General features: G+C 46.1%; 1 protein-coding gene across 1 annotated transcript in view; it reads right to left on the minus strand.

The window, feature by feature from the left end:
- LOC138547970 (cytochrome P450 4B1-like) overlaps window positions 1-19519 on the minus strand; it is a 283416-nt gene that overhangs the window by 22062 nt on the left and 241835 nt on the right. The window contains exon 11 of the mRNA XM_069642247.1: window positions 8252-8334. Coding sequence (XP_069498348.1) covers window positions 8252-8334 — 83 coding nt within the window. The remainder of the gene's footprint in view (window positions 1-8251; window positions 8335-19519) is intronic.

Genomic DNA, 19519 nt, shown 5'->3' on the forward strand with positions numbered 1-19519 from the left:
TTCTGTTGCCATTTCTTGTCAGTTAGTTCCTTCTGGGCTTTTACTCTGTGGTTTGAATCGGGTTTGAGTCCTTTGTGCATTTTGCCTATGCCGGGCTTCAGCCCTGAAGCCCACCCAGGCTCCAGTGTGTCTGGAAAGGAAGGAAGTGAGGGATGGTCCCAAAATGTCCTGTCCTTTGTCTCTCGCTGTGCCTGAATGAAACCAGTTCCGATTGGCTGGCAGGCTGGCAGTGAGGACAGCCAACCTGCTGGGTGATTGATAACCCTAGGGCAGTGAATGAACAGGAACTTGCTTAAAAGGCGAGGTTTATGGGACTAGAGGTAGAGTAGGCCACTGGAGGACAACATCTGATGAAGAAGATGTGAAGCAACACCAGCAGAACCCTCCTGGACTGCCAAGTGCCTGCTGAAGCCGTGCAGCCGTGCTGACCCGTTTTCGTTTCAACAGGGAAAAAACGCAAAGGGATGAATTCCACCCTCAGGCTGGTGGGAGCAACTAGACCCGGGACAAGCTTTATTTTGACACAACTCCCAACTTGCTGTGACTTTCCAAAGCTGCAAAATCCCAATGCTGGGAACCCCTGACCTTCATCAAGTGCATTGTCTACGGAAGTGCGAATCCAGCCAATATTTGTGGGCATTCAGAAACAGGAAATCTTTATCCAGAATCCCCTCATCAGAGTCAGGACTGAGGGATCAAGTAACTTCCAACTGGAGCTGTTTATTCTTTTTTGGCGCAGAGAAAAAGGCACCAAAACCACAAAGGCCGCTTAATCCAGGAGAATCCATTACTGCAGAGTCCCTCTCCCGAGTGCTTCTGCAGTATCCCACCAGACATCCTCCCTTTCGTCACCACGACCATGGACAAGGAACAAGGATCTGCTCCACTGCAACAGGAAGGGATCCAGTTGAACCAAGTCTTCAATTCTCAGGTACTGTGGGGCTTGGGATACATCTACCTTTTTTAGTGCTTCCTATCTTGGGGAGTAATATTTTAAATCCTTTTTAGTTGACCTCAACTCACTTGCACTGGCCTCCCAGCTTGTGCTTCTTCAAGGTGGCTCCTCTTGAGCTTCTGTGATTTTTCTACTGAACTACTATTTTAAAACATTTTTGATGAAGATTGCATCAGAACTGTGAACTGGGCCATTGAGTTTGGCTGTCCTAGCTCACTTAAGCCTCCTATTCTCAACCTATTGGCATCAGCAGTGCGTGTTCCCTCACATGTTTTAATTGTTGAACACTATAATTGCTGGAATAAAAGACTGCCAACATCCCTCTGGGAGAATCTAACTGTTTTTTTTACTATGAAGTATGTTCTGATCTTACTTTTAATTTTCCCTCCATGAAACTCAATATTGTAATGGTGATCACAAATAAGTGCTAATTCTGACCTCAAATGACGTCACTCAGTGTGCTGGAATATGTTTAACATAAGAAACGTTTACTCACCTACTTCATTGCTCTTGTTGAACTGAATCCTAACTTTTGATTTAATGTTACTATTAGTTGCTGCTTTTAAAAGAGTGTTTACTTATCCTTGCGTATGGGATACATTACTCACCGTAATCGTATTTCTGATGCTTGTATCTGCTTAGATCACATGCTGTGCATAGGCCGACATCTAGTGGAAGCTGCGGAGTATTACAGTTTGTTTTTCGAAAATCGAAAAAGGGCGTCGACACAGGGCGTGCCAGTAATACTATCCCTAGTGTGACGTCCACTGTACCCATGATCCCTCACGCGTCTAGGATCCCCAGATTGTGTTTTTCCTGACATGAGGTAGCATGAGGAGTAGCGTGAGTACAGATAGTCCAAGCAGATAGACAGAAAGGTAAGACTACAAGCAACCATGCGCCTTCTCTCGGAGGGGAGGAAGGGTGGGTCGCATGTGAATCTAAGCAGATACAAGCATCAGAAATACGATTACGGTGAGTAATGTATCCCTTCTGAGGCTTGTGGAATCTGCTTAGATCACATGCTGTGCATAGATTAGCGAGCAGTACCAGAAGAAGGAGGTGGGATGTGAGAAGGGTCATGAGCAAACAGGTGTCTTAGAACCGCTTGTCCCACTTGTGTATCTGTCTTGGAATGAGTGTCAATGCAGTAATGCTGAGTAAAAGTGTGAATAGAGCTCCAAGTAGCTGCTTTGCAAATGGTGTCGAGGGGAACATTTGCAATGAAAGCCAGAGTGGCCCCAATGCCTCTAGTAGAGTGGGCCCTTGGCGTAAAAGGCAGAGTCTTTTCAGAAAGAGAGTAACACAGCTGTGTACAGTTGATAATCCACTTAGAGATAGCGCCCTTAGAGACGCGATCCCCCTCTCTGCCTGTAGCTACGGAGACAAACAGTTGATCTGTTTTCCTTAGCGGTCTGGTTTTATTTACATAGTATAAGACCGCCCTACGCACATCTAGGGTGTGTAGTTTCACCTCAGCCGAGCTTTGTGGGTTTTGGAAGAAAGCCGGAAGCTCGATGGACTGGTTTACATGGAACTTGGATATGAATTTTGGTGAGAACCTAGGGTGTGTGCGTAAAACCAGTTTGTCCTTGTGGATAGTAAAGAAAGGATCTTGCACTGACAGAGCCTGAATTTCACTGACCCTTCTTATGGAGGTAATGGCTACTAAGAAGGCCGTTTTATAAGTCAGGTGTTTGAGACTACTTTTATGCATGGGTTCGAAGGGGGGGCCCATGAGCTTAGCTAGCACCACGTTGAGGTCCCATCCTGGCGGTGGGTTCGAAATAGGAGGGTGAAGTCTCTTTACTCCTTCCATGAAGGCTTTAACCACTGGTACTTTCCACCACGAGACCCTGTTATGGGATGTGGTGTAAGCCGAGAGGGCTGCCAGGTGTACTTTCAGAGAGTTAAAAACCAACCCTGCATCCAGCAGGTGGAGCATGTATGTTACAACGTTGGAAGGAGTGCAATCAACCGGGTTGATTTGTTTATTCTGGCACCAGATAACGAATCTTTTCCACTTGTCAAAGTAACAGTGTCTTGTATTTGGTTTCCTGGACTCTTTTAGAATGTCCATACACCTCTGTGGTAATTTGAGATGTCCAAACTCTATGACTTCAGGAGCCATGCTGCTAGGTTCATAGAGTTGGGTTCCTGATGCACTGTTTGACCTTGTTGCTGGGACAGAAGGTTGTACCAGGCTGGGAGTCTGATGGGCTCGCACCCCGCCATCCTGCGTAGGTGTGGAAACCATGGTTGTCTCGCCCACATGGGAGCAACTAGGATGAGCGTCATTGATTCCTTGTTCATCTTGTACACCACCTTCCTGATGAGAGGAGTTGGTGGAAAAGCATACGCAAACATCCCTGACCAGTGCATCCACAGGGCATTCCCCTGGGAGTCCGTTTGGGGGAACCTGGATGCAAATACTGGGCATTGTTTGTTTTCGCTTGTGGCGAATAGGTCTATAGTGGGGAAACCCCACTGAGAGAAGAGATCTTCTACTACGTCTCTGTGAAGGACCCATTCGTGTTCTTTTGGGAGGGAGTCTCTGCTTAGAGCATCCGCTAGGGAATTGAGCTCCCCTGGAACATGTTGCGATGACAGGAAGATGTTCCGTCTGAGTGCCCATATCCATATTTTCTGGGCAAGCTTGGACAGATTTGGCGAACGAGTCCCTCCTTGCTTGTTCAGATAGAACATGGCTGTCGTGCTGTCCGTCCTGATCTGCACCGACAAGTTCAGTAGATGGGGCTCGAACGCCTGCAGCGCTCGGAATACTGCCAGAAGCTCTAGCAGATTTATGTGGTTCTTGGCTACTGAGTGAGACCAGAGACCCTGAGCTGTGTGGTGGAGATGGTGAGCTCCCCACCCAGTCAGGCATGCATCTGTAGTCACCACTGCCTGTACTTCGGGTTCGTAAAAGGGTTTCCCCTTTGCGAGATTCTCTCTTGTCCACCAGTGTAGGCTCTGTACGAGTGTTGGCGAAACGACCACTAGATCGTCCCACTGACCACTTGCCTGAGACCACTGTTTCGCCAACCATTCCTGCATGGGACGCATGCGCAGACGCGCGTGGGGGACCAGGTAAATGCATGACGCCATCATGCCCAGTAACCGCATAGCTTTGCGTACTGTTATCTGTTGACCTGACTGATAATGCGGAATTTGCAGAAGTATATTCCGAATTCTTTCTTCCGAAGGGAAGGTCAATTCTTTCTGAGTATCTAGGATAGCTCCTAGAAACTGTTTTGAGGTGCTTGGCACCAGACTTGACTTTTTCTCGTTGATAGAGAAGCCTAATTCGTGGAGGAGGTCGATAGTCCTCTGAATGTTTGATCTGCAGATTCCTGGGGTTTCCCCCGTTATGAGCCAGTCGTCCAGATAAGGGTACACTGGGATTGCCTCCCTGCGTAGGTGTGCAGCTGCCACCGCCAGTACCTTGGTGAATACCCTTGGTGCTGAAGCTATCCCGAAGGGCAGTACCTTGAATTGGTAGTGGCGACTGTCCACCTTGAAGCGCAAGTATTTTCTGTGCGCCGGGAGCATGGAAATATGAAAATAGGCATCTTACCCCTTGGATACCGTCGACAGCACCCATCTGTCGGATGTTATCCCTTCCCATGCCTGGGTGAAGCTGGATATTCGTCCCCCTACTGGGGTTGCATGGGAAGGGACCCTGAAATGAGCGTCACTGCTTTGGTGGAGGCGTGCCGCCTCCTTTACTGGGGCTGCCTCTGCCTCTACCACGTCCTCTTCTACTAGCCCTACCATACCCTTGGGTAGACTGTTGTGAGTTGGTGTTCCACTGTGTACCCTGGGTGTGGGAATAGTTATTTCCTCTATTGGAATTTTGGCCGCGGGGGCGACGAAAATTGCCGTTCCCTCTTTGGTTAGGTGGTTTTGTAGTTAACTGGCCAAGGGATTTGAGGGTGTCGAATTCCTCCTTAGCGTTTTTTAGTGCGTCCTCGACTGCCTTTCCAAACAGGAGATCACTTTCCACTGGTTTGTCTAAAAGTGCAGCTTGTGTTTCTGCTCTGAATCCCGACTGCCTCAACCAAGCATGTCTTTTGATGACAGTCCCCTCTGCAATAATTCTACCCGCATTGTCTGCGGCGTCTAAAGTTGCTTTTAAAATGCAGCCTGAGACGTTTCTTCCCTCTGCACAAATGCGAGATAGCTGGCTCTTAAGGGGTTCGGGAGCGGAATCTATTAGTGCTGCCACTTCTTCCCACTGATGGCAGTTGTAGCTGGCCAACAGTGTGGTGGAATTCGCGATTCTGGTTTGGTAGGCTGCCGTGGAAGCTACTTTTCTACCAAAACCATAGAGTTTCTTACTTTCCTTGTCGGGGGGAGCCTCCGAGGAAGATAATAGGGTTCCAGCTCTCTTGCGGGTGTTAGTTACGACTAGAGAGTCTGGCTTAAGTTGGCCTCTAATATATAGAGGGTCCGACTGGGCTGCTTTAAACAGCTTCTCTACTCTAGGGTTTACAGGTCTTGTCAGGTTTGGGTTGACAAGGGATGGTGCTATTCTGCGTTGAATAGATTTCAGGATGGGAATGGTCTGGGCTACTGTCTTCCTTTCCCCTATTAGTTCTTCCGCGAAGTCCCTCTCTTCTTGGACACCTTGTGTGTCTATGTGGAAGTGGTTAGCTGCCCGAGAGAGCAGTTCATTCAGTAGGGGCTGATTATCTATTGGGGAATCAGACACTGGGGCTTCCCTTTCGACTGGTGAGTCCATTCTGAAAATATCTGGGCTATTTTCTGGCTCATCCTCGTCTTCGTCCTCCCCGTAATAATCTGACACTGCGAGATCTTCTGGTGTCTCAAAATCCTGGCCCTCTATAAGGGAAGAGTCTCCTTGGCCTGTAGGGAAAAGGCAAGAATAGGGTTGGACCTCGAAGGGGTCTGAAGCCTTTAAAGGTGTCTCGACCCGGGGCCTTTTATTTGAAGGGATAGGGTCCCTTGAACCTGAGGGAGAAGATTCCTGAGGGTTTAAAGCTAGTAGTTGGTCAGGGTGTCTTTCGAAGAAATTTGCTAAGGAGGACATCCTTGACCATTACTCTGTCAATGTCCTCGCATGACCAGAGTTTTGAGCTTGGGGTGACCTTGCTGGAACTCTCTATGGACTGTCCCTGAGAAGACTTGGACGGGGAAGTCAGTTCTATTGTTGTGGAGGATTGCAAGGTTTGTTTCCTTTGTTGCTTACCCCCTTCCCCGTGGGTGGAAGTGTGTTTACCATTTCCCTTATTTTTCGACGCCTGGCGTCGAGGATCGGAGGTGGAATCCCTGTGTTTCAAACTAGGCTTCGAAACTGGGCCCTCCTTACTCCCAAGTGATGTACCCTTTCCCTGGGGTGCAGGCTGGGGATGGAAGTCGTGTTCGTCTCCGGACGAGTGATCTTCCGTGATGTTAATGGGCGAGGCACTATGTGCAAGTGTGGAGGCTTGCCTGACGTCGTGCGGCGACCTCGACCGGGACCGCCCAGAGGACGTCCTTTCGGACCGCTCCTTCTGTGCCTCTTTCCGAGGTTTCGACGACGTCGAATCTCGGGTGGCTTTTTTGTGTTTAGCGTGTGTATGTGTAACGCTCTTGTCGCCGGGGGACTTCCCCATAGTCGCCGGGACGGACGACCTTCCGAGGCCGGGGACGTGCGTTAGGCTGTCTTTCGACGCCTTGTTGCCCTCGCCGTCCGAAAGTCCGGCGTCGCTGCCGTCGCTGAAGGTACCCTCCGCCTCCATAGCTGCTAGCTTGGCGTGGTGGGCCCAACGCTTGGTGGAGCGGTCCTTAAGAGTTTTGGTCTTAAACCTGCTACAGGCCCTGCAACCCGCCTCGGGGTGGTCTCTGGGCAGGCAAAGGTTGCACGTAGCGTGCTTATCTACCCAAGGGTATTTCTTATTACACTTGGGGCAAAACTGAAAGGGCGTACCCTCCATACGCGCCTGTGGGCAGCGGGCAAGTGTGTGTAGGTAAGAAGGTGTCTATAACCGAGTGTGGAAGTGTACCACCCCCCACTCTCCCTACTTGAAGGGCCGAGGCCAGCGGCCCAGGCCCGAGCCGAGGCGGAAGCCTCAAGGCCCAATCCGTGGGGTTTCGACGTTGATCTCCTCCCCGGTTCGGCGTCGAGATGCTGATCGACGTAAGGGGGACAAAACGGGGCAAATTAGATTTAGTTTTAAGTGCAAATATGGCAAAGCCAGGGAACTCCGATGAAGTGCTTCCGACCAGAATGGCGGAAAAAAACAATCTGGGGATCCTAGACGCGTGAGGGATCATGGGTACAGTGGACGTCACACTAGGGATAGTATTACTGGCACGCCCTGTGTCGACGCCCTTTTTCGATTTTCGAAAAACAAACTGTAATACTCCGCAGCTTCCACTAGATGTCGGCCTATGCACAGCATGTGATCTAAGCAGATTCCACAAGCCTCAGAAATATAAATACATATTTGTACTATAACTTTTAGGCCCTGATTCATGGATTGTTTTCCTATGGGATTGTGCCATTATAAAACACTTCCATGAATCAGCCCCTAAGTGTGAGTTTACTTGGATATCTGTATTTACTAATTTCATTGTACAGCTCTACAGCTCACATTACCACTCTTAAAATAAGCTTGGCTGCTCAGTCACTCTACCAACTTGTGTAGTACAGGCCTATATTAAAAGGTGGGTTACCTAATACCAGGAGATAAGTCTTGTAAAGTCCCACACCAGTTGGACTCTGCAAATTCCAATCTTATTTTATTACTCACCTTGAATGGATACGAAATTCAAAGCAATACAGTATAACACTGTAACAAAGTAAACAATTAAAACCACTCTTCTGCTTTCACACCGAATGTGAATTCTGAAAGTCTTCATAAAATTGTGTTCAAATCTGAGCCCCAACACAAAGAGCCTCCATTTCAAAGAGAGGGTAATCTATCAAGTCCAACCTCCATGGAACTTCAGAATTCCACTTGAGGTTACACAGGCTACCCTACATGCTATTCTTCGCTTTCAACCTTGTGCGTGAATAATTCGAATAATGTTTAGGAGGTTGAGTCTGGCTGCATTGATGAGTTTCAGGTCATTGTCTAAGAAAACTCAAAGGTTCCAAGCCATGGGCGAGGAAGGGGTATGTAGTCCCCCACCCAGGAGTAAAGTGATGGAATGAGTGGAGTTACCTAATACTGGCATTAGGGTCAAGGATAAGAATGACTTTCGGCCTTGAGGAGTTGAGCATGAGACCAAATGAAAATATGACTTACTCCCATTTAATGTCATTGCGTTAAAAGAAATATACATTACCGTGATCCAGCGGAAAAAGGCATATACGCATGCGAGTGCCTATGGGAGGAATTCTCTGGGAGGAATCTTGAGGGATCAAATACCTGCAAAAAAGTAGATTCATTCTCATTAGATTGCCTGAAATTTAACATTTAATTACAAAGAAGAGATAATAGTCAGTGTTTGCAAAGGGGAATTTGCACCAGTGGCAATCAATTTGACAGCAACAATCTCTCTAACCGACTTGTGCAAAATGTCTTCCTTGCACTGGTTAGTCTGGACAAATATGATAAGAAAATGTTGTTGCTAAAATTCCTTGTACTGTGTATATGTTTCGGCTCTTACCCATTCAATACCAAGTGTACGTCTCTCAATACTACAAGGCTCTTATGTAAAGACATTATCCCAGGGGTCCAGCTATGCTCTGTTATTGCCTACTCTGTAAGTATTTGTGAGCGAAATTACACCCTGTTATTTAATAAAAAGAAATAAAAAGCATGGTACTCTGACAACCCCTATCCCACCACCCTTTCAAAAGGCATCCCAACATGATCAGTCCTGGGCTCACTCCTCTATAAAAAAAAATGACCGTGCCTGGATAAACCATTCTGATACTTTGGCTTACCTTACAATACCCAAATAATCCCCCCTGTTCCCTCCTTCAACCATGATATCACAGGTTACATCACCAGTTGCCTCTCTGCCATCGATCAATCACTGGATGGCTTTAACCTGAATGATGTTAAATTCCTCCATGACGGAAGTAACCTTTTTCCCGTCCTCAATGTCAGAATCTCTTTCATATCCTACATTAACTCTATTTGGGGCATACTCACTCCATTACTCTTGGCACAAAAACTTGCAAATAAACAGCCATCGTTCTCAGCAAACTAGACTACTTTTCCAGCCAGCTTCTTGGGATTCCCCTCTTCCCAGTTCCCCCCCTTAACCAACTACTGTGCCCCCCTCTTAATCAACTACTACGTATGCAAAATTCACTCTTTTCAGCCTACTTTGATCTTCTCTCACCGACTGACCTTGAATGTAAAATATCACCCTTCATATTTCTATTGTTTGTCTAGTGGCGAACCAGAAGTAAGACTCCAACCAGAGGACATGATTCAACCTTACTTTCATTTAAATAAAAAGAAAATGCCTCCCTGTCCCTAATGCTAAAAGGGGATTACTGTCCTGAGAAACTAAAACTAAGGTCTGCCTGAGAATGTCAGGATAACCAAAAACCTATCCTCCGTTCTAACCTGTCTAACTATCTGGCCATATCACTTTCTCGTGGAGCTTCCAAAAGTTAGGGCTGGTGATGCCTGTGCCCATGGCATTCGTCTCCACCTGCCGTTTGGTTACTTCTGGCTGTGGCAGACATCTTGGAGCCTCACCGATGCTGGTAGTTCCCTCTCTTCAGGTGGTTCTCAGTATGGGGGCTGAAGAGCTTTCACACCCAAAATCCCCGGATTTGCAGGCTCCGAGACCACCATGTTCTCTGCATGGTCGTGCCTCCAGGCAGTCTCTAACATGCTCCAGGGACACAGGCCGCTCTATGTGTCTCCTTCCCTGCCATTCAATTCTGCGTCAGGGAGCCTCCTTCTCCAGCTGCGGACTTCAGCATTTTTAAATTCATCTCTGCTACGACAGGTAACATGCTTCTGATTATAAGATGTCGAGTCTGAGGAGGGCTCGGCAGTGGTGCCAGTCAAATAAAAAGGCTTTATCATCTTTACAACTTCTGTGGTCCCCATATAGGTTAAGAGTAAAGATTTTATAGGGTTTCTTATACTACCCCGGGAGTCATCATCTCCAAAAAGGGAGTCACTCCCAGTGAGGTCCTCCTTGGCCAAACCCCGGGGAAGAGTCTTGTGGAGCCTGTTCACCTCCCTTGACTCAATGGGCATGGATCGCCTTTGGGGAGAAGATATGAATAACCTTGATTCGTCACAGTGTTCCTATCCTAATGCATATTGCTGTACTCCATGTGACCCTATCACCTTTGGGCTCTTACATCGATTCTGCGGAAAGGATTAGAAAAATGTAAGTTTCATAAGGAACCAAGAATCTTTCATAATTTGGAGGAGTCAGATTTCTTATTTAAATATATATAAAATATCTATCTATCACAGGGTTGGCGATAGCAGCCCTCTAGTTATGGCTACGTTGCTCTCCCTTAGGAAAAGGCAATATTGGCTGCCTTATACCTTTGGAGTCGTTCATAAACTTGAACAAAATCTGAGAGCGATGGTCCCACAATACTTTAAATCTCTTAATTGAACATTGACGAAATGTATTGCACATAGATCCCAAACCACTTTATGGATTTGTGGATTTGTGTCCGATTTTGATGAGGGAGGGCAGCCTGGTCCCAAAAGAGTGCTCTCCCAATTTGGTGCAAATCCGCTGAATGGCTTGTTTTAAATCTTGTAATAAACTACCCAAAAACGAATGTGTGATATTTGGGTGTCATAGGGTGTAATATGCTGCAAAAATGTAAAAGAGTGTAAATTTCATTAAAAGATTTGGAGACCCAATGGTGCAGCTCAAACGCGGGTCGCGCATGGGTAGGAGCATATTGCATCCCCCTTGGTGACTCCCCTAAACGTATTAGTGACATAGGATCACAAAGGGGTACAATATGCTCCTCAAAGTACAGAAAAAGTCTAGAACTAAAAACTGTTTTTCCGTTGGTTTCCTCAAACAAAAACCTCATTCCCCAAACTCCCTGAACCTCCTTGCATATAACAACGGGCATATTATAGGCCCCTCTGCCTTTTGACCCAAAGACACACAATTGGATGAAGCGACCACTGGGACTTGCCTGCAGACTGTGCCAAGTGGTTGCTTTGAGTGGCTTGGTGCTTCAAAATGCCATGGCCCTGTCAAGGTGGCTGCAGGCCATGGCCAGTTGAAGATGGACTGACAATGGGGGTCCATGGGCATCTGGCTCAAAGTAGCCCAGTGGCTACTTTGAGTGGCTTGTCAGGGCCAATGGATAAAGTCACAGGCCATTGCTCAAAGAACTGAAATCGGGTAAAGTGACCACAGGGCCTGGCCTGAAGGGCATGGTCAATGACCATGCTCTAGGCAAAGTGGAAATTGCCCATTGCCACCAACAATGGGGGTTAAATAGCATGCCCACTAGCTACATTTGGTAACTTGAGCATCCCAAGTCGAAAGCCATTCCTGAGGCAAAGTGCCCACTGGCAATGGCTGAAGGTCATGGCTGAAGGTCATGGCCAGTGGCCCACTGAAATGAAATTCGGTAAAGTAACCACTAAGCCAGGCTACAGGCGGAGACCAACGGCGGGTTATAAATTGGGTATTTTCCCTTCTTTTTTGTTTTCGTGGGATCAGTTTTAAACACAGAAAATGTATAACAGAAAAACTGATTACCCTTCTCTCTGCCATATTATGGTGACTGGTTAACCACAAAACTTTTCTTCAACAATTTTCCACCATCAAACATAAGTGGACCAATATTATGTATTACAAACACTTGAATTTTATCTATCACATACAAGAAATGTTTGGTATTTTAAAACGACACACCAAAAGTGGTTTTAACTGACAAAAGTTTAAAAAATGACACAAATTTATGTCACAGTTTAAGAAAAGCAATCAAGGAATAAAACAAACCATTAAATGGGATAGAGAAAGAAACAGAGGAGAGAAAATGTGAGATTTCACTGTCGTCAGTTGTATCTAACACCATTTAATACATATTTATCTCTCAAAGCCTTATCATCAATTCCTGTTTCATCACAACAAACAAGACTTATTTTATTCCAGTTTTACAAGATCGTCGACTTGTTTCGGCCACATTTCTTAATGAGACACTATCTCTAGTGCCTTTTTCAAATTGTTCTACTGGCCTTCTTCAGGACAAACATTTCTTCTAAAATTGCATTTGACTTCTAGACCCCAATGGTATGAAGTTGATCACACTACAAATAAAATAAAAATAATAAAAACAGTGTCACAACTTTGTGGTTCATGGCGTGATTGATTCTTCAATGTTACAAAAGGGAGTGTATTTTGTTGTCAAAATACACTCAGTATCAAAACCAGTCTATACTTTTCCATAACAAATACATGGACATGAGAACCTTTATATTGATAACAAGGTTTTGTGATGAGACTCCATAGTGCTCCCAGAGTGTATCTTTTTTATCATCACTATTTCATTTCTTTAAGCCACATTTAACTTGGGTCTTAGAGAATTCAACAATTTGAAAAAAGACACTAGAGATAGTGTCTCATTAAGAAAATTGGCCGAAACATGTCGACGATCTTGTAAGACTGGAATAAAATAAGTCATGTTTGCTGTGATGAAACAGGAATTGATGATCAGTTTATGAGAGATAAATATGATAATAGATTCAACTAATAGAAACCCTTGTGAAACTGTGACGACAGTGAAATCTCACAACATTTTCTCTCCTCTGTTTCTTTCTCTACCCCATTTAATGGTTTGTTTTATCCCTTGATTGCTTTTCTTCAGAGAATTGTTGAAGAAAAGTTTTGTGGTTAACCAGTCACCATAATATGAGTAGAGAGAGGGGTAATCCGTTTTTCTGTTCTTTTTGAGGGTACCAATGGCTACTTCATTTAGCTTGGTGGGACCTGAGGGATGACCCATGTACTTGAATGAGTGGAAAATGAACCATGGACCTACAATGGGGGGAAAAGTAGCCACAGGCCATGGCGGGTAGCATATGGGCCAGGAAAAAGGGTACAGAAGCCACACATATTATTGAGAGTTTTGGCTGGGCTTGGGGCATTGCCCAAGGCCAGGCCCCATACAAAATGGCTAGTGGCACATTGATCCAGAATGGGGTTTAGGTGTTGATAGGTCCTGCATGACTGCAGTACGTGCTATGTGGATACTGTACATATGATATTGTGTGGTTACGTGCCCTAATAAAACCGATGAAAGCGGATGAGTGTCGAGCGGATGAGTGTGGAGCGGATGATTGTGGAGCAGATGAGTGTGTGGAGCGGATGAGTGTGTGGAGCGGATGAGTGTGTAGAGCGGATGAGTGTGTGGAGCGGATGAGTGTCTGGAGCGGATGAGTGTGCGGAGCGGATGAGTGTGGAGCGGATGAGTGTGTGGAGTGGATGAGTGTGTGGAGCGGATGAGTGTGTGGAGCGGATGAGTGTGGAGCGGATGAGTGTGTGGAGTGGATGAGTGTGTGGAGCGGATGAGTGTGTGGAACGGATGAGTGGTATGTAGAGCAAATGAGTAGTATGTAGAGCAAATGAGTAGTATGTAGAGTGGATGAGTGTGTAGTGCGGATGAGTGTGTGGACCGGATGAGTGTGTGGACCGGATGAGTGTATGACAGGATGAGTGTGTGGACCGGATGAGTGTATGGACCGGATGAGTGTGTAGGTCGGATGAGCGCACAGAGCAGATGAGCACACAGAGTGGATGAGCGTACAGAGCGGATGAGTGTACAGAGCGGATGAGTGCGTTGAGAACGGAGGAGTGTAGAGAACGGAGGAGTGTAGAGAACGGAGGAGTGTAGAGAACAGAGGAAATTACAGAACAGAGGAGATTAGAGAACGGAGGAGTGGAGACAACAGATGGGTGTAGAGAACAGATGAATGCATTGAACAGGATTTCTGCGTATTAGTGAATGACTCTAGAGGCGGTTGAGTACATATTGCAGATGAGTGCGGGTAGAGTGGATGAGTGCGGGGAGCAGACGTGTCAAATACGTGGAAGGCAAGAAATGCATAGAGCGGTCGAGTGCTTAGAACGGATGAGTACATAGTGTGGATGTGTGCTGAGAACAGATGATTATGGAGAGCGGATGAGTGAGGCGATCGGATGAGTGTGGCGAGCGGATGAGTGAGGCGAGCGGATGAGTGAGGCGTGCGGATGAGTGTGGAGAGCGGAAGAGTTGAATGCGTGGAAAGCACGAGTGCATAGAGCGGATGAATACTTAGCGGGGAGTGCGGAGAACGGATGAGTGTGGGGGCGGATGAATGCAGGGAACAGATGAACGTAGAGAGCGGATGAACATAGAGAGCGGATGAACGTAGAGAGCGGTTGACTGTAGAGAGCAGATGACTGTAGAGAGCGGATGAGTGTGGCGAGCAGATGAGTATGGCGAGCGGATGAGTATGGCGAGCGATTGAGTGTGGCGAGCGGATGAATGAGGCGAGCGGATGAGTGAGGACTGCAGAGAGCGGATGAGTTGAATGCGTGGAAAGCACAAGTGCACAGAGCGGATGAGTGCATAGCGGGGAGTGCGGAGAACGGATGAGTGCGGGGGCGGATGAATGCAGAGAACTGATGAACATAGAGAGTGGATCAGTGTGGCGAGCGAACAAGTGTGGCAAACGGATGAGTGTGGCGAGCGGGTGATTGTGGCGAGGGGATGAGTGTGGCCGAGCGGATGAATGTGGTGAGCGGTGGATGAGTGTGGCGAGCGGACAAGTGTGGCGAGCAGATTCGTGCGGGGAACAGGTGAGTGCGGAGAGCGAGTGAGTGTGAGGAGATGGTGACTGCTTAGTGTGGATGAATGCGTAGAACAGACAAAGGTGTAGTGCATCCGAGGACATAAGGCAGACAAAACCTAGGGCGGATGAGTTACATAATCCGGGTGAGTGCGTAGAATGGATAAGTAGGAAGAACGGATGAGTACGGAATGCATGCAGAGCTAATGAATGCATAGAACGGATGAGTACGGGAACGGATGGATAAGCAGAGCGAGATGATGAGCTGGGCAGAAAATGTAGAGTGGTGCACTGCATAGAACAGACTACTGGCAGAGCCGACAAATATATAGAACAGACGAGTGCATATGACCGAACAAGTGCATACGAAAGAAAAGTGTGTAGAGGGGACATGCGCCTAGAAGGGACATGCGCCTGTAAGGGACAGGCGCCTGTAAGGGACAAGCGCCTAGAGGGGACTAGCGCCGAGTGGGGACGAGTGCTCGGCAGGGACGATTGTGCAGTGGGGACAGGAGTGCGTGTGACTGAGCGGAGCGCGCATGGCGGAAAGGAGTGCATGCGCGGGGCAGACAGGAGTACATGCGCGGGGCAGACAGAGTGCACGCATGGGGAAGACAGGAGTGCATGCGTGAAGCGCACTGGAGCGAGGGATGGACTAGAGCATGCAAGGCGGACTGGAGTGTGTGAGTGTGTCGAGCAGACCGAAGTGTGTAGGGCAATCCGGGACGCATGAAATGAATAAAAGTGCATAGAATGGACTTGATCCCATAGAATTGCGTGACGTACATAGTATGGTTTGAAATTCAGGGAACATTTGAAAAAGCATATATCGCATAATTACCCGCCCCACGCTTACTCTCTTCTTTACACCACCACTCAACTAGAACACAGAGATACTATGACACCATTCGGTATAACTGTTCTCATATCAACATCTCCCGCTTACTGCCCATCACTCTAAGTAATCACTGCTGGTTACACACCCCCAGCCAGGCGTTCTCCTCAGGCCTAACGCAGCCACAGTCGGTCTGGATAAATCCTGCCAGAACGAACACATACTCCTGATCTCTCAACCACCACACCTACCGCTAAGAAGCAGCTACTACATGAATTCTGCACCAGCTGCACACATACCTGGTGCGCACATGCGCCTTTTGACTCTCTCTACTCTCTCTACTGACCCGAACTTCGGTTCCCAAGGGCGTTCAACCTACCAGCGCCTTCAGACCATACCAATGGTATATAAGGCGCTATATAAATGCAAAATAACATAACATAACATAACATAAGTGAAAAACCTCAATAAATACACTCCCTTTTGTAACATTGAAGAATCAATCACGCCATGAACCACAAAGTTGTGATACTGTTTTTATTACTTTTATGTTATTTGTAGTATGATCAACTTTATACCATGGGGGTATAGAATACAAATGCAATGTTAGAAGAAATGTTTGTCCTGAAGAAGGCCAGTAGAACAATTTGAAAAAGACACTAGAGATAGTGTCTCATTAAGAAATGTGGCTGAAACATGTCGACGATCTTGTAAGACTGGAATAAAATAAGTCTTGTTTGCTGTGATGAAACAGGAAATGATGATCAGTTTTTGAGAGATAAATATGATAATAGATTCAACTAATAGACACCCTTGTGAAACTGTGACAACAGTGAAATCTCACAACAGTTTCTTTCTCTACCCCATTTAATGGTATGTTTTATCCATTGATTACTTTTCTTCTGAGAATTGTTGAGAAAAAGTTTTGTGGTTAACCAGTCACCATAATATGGGTAGAGAGAGGGGTAATCCATGTTTCTGTTCTTTTTGAGGGTACCAATGGCTACTTCATGTAGCTTGGTGGGACCTGGGGCATGACCCATGGACTTGACTGAGTGGAAAGTGAACCATGGACCTACAATGGGGGGAAAAGTGGCCACAGGCCATGGCGGGTAGCATATGGGGCAGGAAAAAGGGTACCGAAGCCCCACACATTATTGAGAGTTTTGGCTGGGCTTGCGGCATTGCCCAAGGCCAGGCCCCATACAAAATGGCTAGTTCACTCATGGATCTAGAATGGGGTTTAGGTGTTCATAGGTCCTGCATGACTGCAGTACATGCTATGTGGATACTGTACATATGATATTGTGTGGTTACGTTGCCCTAATAAAACTGATGAAAATATAAGTGAAAAAAACTCAATAAAGAGTTGCTATGGTAAGGTTTCCCTAATAAAACGTATGATATATCAGTGAAAATACTTTGTTAAATTACAGTTATGGCTGCAGCACAAGAAAACAAAACCCTCAAAATTAACGAGTTACTGTTAAGAAACCATATCTTGGCTATCGTGCTGCACTACTCATGATGCCACCCCAAGAAGATACAGATGACTTTTTCAAATGTCATCCATTACATCACTGATTAAATCACATATGGGATCAACAAACGATATATGCTCTGCAACAAACAATTTAGGGACAGTTTACTATATCGTATGTAGCCAGTCAATATTAATTTGGCAATCATTAAATGTGCAAGAACCTATGGCTTTTGAAGTGTATGTAGATATAACTAACAGAATGGACACAAAGTCAAATGAAAAAGGCAAAGTGTGCCATCTGGAGAAATTGGACACATTTACCATTAGCATATAACAAACACCAATACCCATCTCTAAATGCCATTCATTGAGCCAGGGCTCTCCCAAACAGCCCTACACGTTGTAGCATGAAAACAGAGTAACTATAAGAACATTGTGAAAAATGGCAATATCACATCACTTGACCTAGGTAGTACCCACTAGTAACAGTGTAGAAGGTGAAAATATAGAAAGTCATAAATATACATTTTAGTCACTAAACAGAACTTAAAAGACACTGTTGCATCAGTGAGGCCATGGAGGTGCATGAGCAGTGCGGCGCAGTTGCTGAGTTATGGCACATTTAGAAACAATAAAGCATTATGGGGGTCAAAGCATTATGGGCTGCAGCGGACGATTTGGAGAAGCAGGGTCTGGTGATTTCGCATTCCTTACCATTAAACTCTAAAATCCACAGAGTAACCCCAAAGGTGGACCAGGCGGTGGTTGGAGAAGGGGAGAGTGACCAACCTGGGTTGAAGAAGGACACATTCACATTCTTGCCATCCTCCCATCTATCCTGGCTGAATTATTTCATTGATTCGGACTGTCTGAGGAGCGGCTTTAGTTAAAGACCAGATTAGGATGTTGAGTTGGAATATGTGATGTTCCAGTAGTTTCAAGAATACTATTAGACTCCAATGTATATTTGGAAGCTTTGATATGGTCTTGTTTCAAGAAACCTGGCTATTGAATTCCATCAATTTAGACGGTTTTACCCTAATAGTTAAAAATCAAGGTATTTGCGCTGCTCATGCCTACTATATGGAAAGCGGTCAGCTGTTCTGTTTAATTGTGATCAATGTCTATTGGAACCCCGCAATTTCAACTCTGACGGATTTCTTTATAGATCTATCTTCTCTCCTCTCCTCTGTAATGAATGATGGGTAGCCAACCGAAATAATATTGGGTGGGGATTTGAATTCTAAATGTCTTTCCATTTAAAACTAATGGCAACGCGAATATGAAGTCTTTGTTCAATGGTGAAAAGTGGTTGGATTTCCTGTCTGAATGGAATTTGAACATAGTGGTTGGGTGCATTGGGGTAGAGAATGCATTGAGGTCAACATGGTCTAATGGTCATAAGAGCTTGGTGATTTATTACATTTTTCTGTCTAGAACCCTTTTGGATTGCTGCGTTGATTTTAAAATCAACGAGATGGATAGAAGTGACCACAGCCAGTCTCAATTTGGGAACTAGACTGGCCCGCGCCATGTATAAGACACCCCTGCAAGTGAATCAGGGTGGTAATAGGGCGGTAAACTTCCAAAGAGGGGGAGAAGCCTTACATCTAAAACTCAATCACCTCCTTGGTCAAACGGATGCAGTCGATTTATCTTGGGCTTGACACCTGTTTAAATACACTGCACTTATCTGGGACTGGAAACCCCCAGCTCGGGTACCAGCAGGGGTGGGGTTCATCATCAACATGATTTTGATGAAGCAACCCACCAGAAAAAAAAGAACTAAGAGGCACAATTCGAGCGCTTAAATACTGCCAAAATGATCTGCAGGCTTTAGCTCTCAAACGCAAATCCCTGTTGAACGGCTATCAAAATTAGTCTAAAAACCAAAGAGCCTTGAGATTACAAAGGGACGGGGAGTCTATGCTAAGTGCTCTGTCGAAAAACAACTCTAGAACCTTCCGGGAGATTGTTAACTATGGTAAAAAATCGCAGTTGGGGTTCCAGAGTCATCCCGTAACAGAGGAATCCTGGCGTTCTCATTTCGAGAAGTTGTTTGGCTCAACGTCAGAGGAAAATGGCACCCGCCCAACTAAGGTTCGGTGGAGTATGACCATCACGACGGATCAAATTGAAGATCTGGGAGTGAGTGCTTTATCTTCAAAAGCTCCTGGGCCGAATGGCCTATCAAACTCGATTATAAAGTCTAATGCTTCAGCATGGTCAGCATACTGAATAACCTTTTAAAAAATATCACGAGAAAACTCCCCCCCTCATGGAGCTCAGCAGTTGTTATTCGCATCTTCAAGGGGGACGATGGGGCCGTGGCAGTTAACTATCCTCTGATCGCTCTCCTTGTCGCTGACAGTAAGATCTTGGCTTCATGGATTCTGGTCGAGCTGGAGGCCTGGGTGGAGAGCTGTGGAATTCTCCAACAACATCAGACCGGGTTCAGAAGAGGTTTGTCCACATCACTTAATGGGGTCGTAATGCACACT

The sequence above is a fragment of the Ambystoma mexicanum genome, chromosome 1q (assembly GCF_040938575.1).
Source record: "Ambystoma mexicanum isolate Mex_15411 chromosome 1q, UKY_AmexF1_1, whole genome shotgun sequence".
Classification (NCBI taxonomy): domain Eukaryota; kingdom Metazoa; phylum Chordata; class Amphibia; order Caudata; family Ambystomatidae; genus Ambystoma; species Ambystoma mexicanum.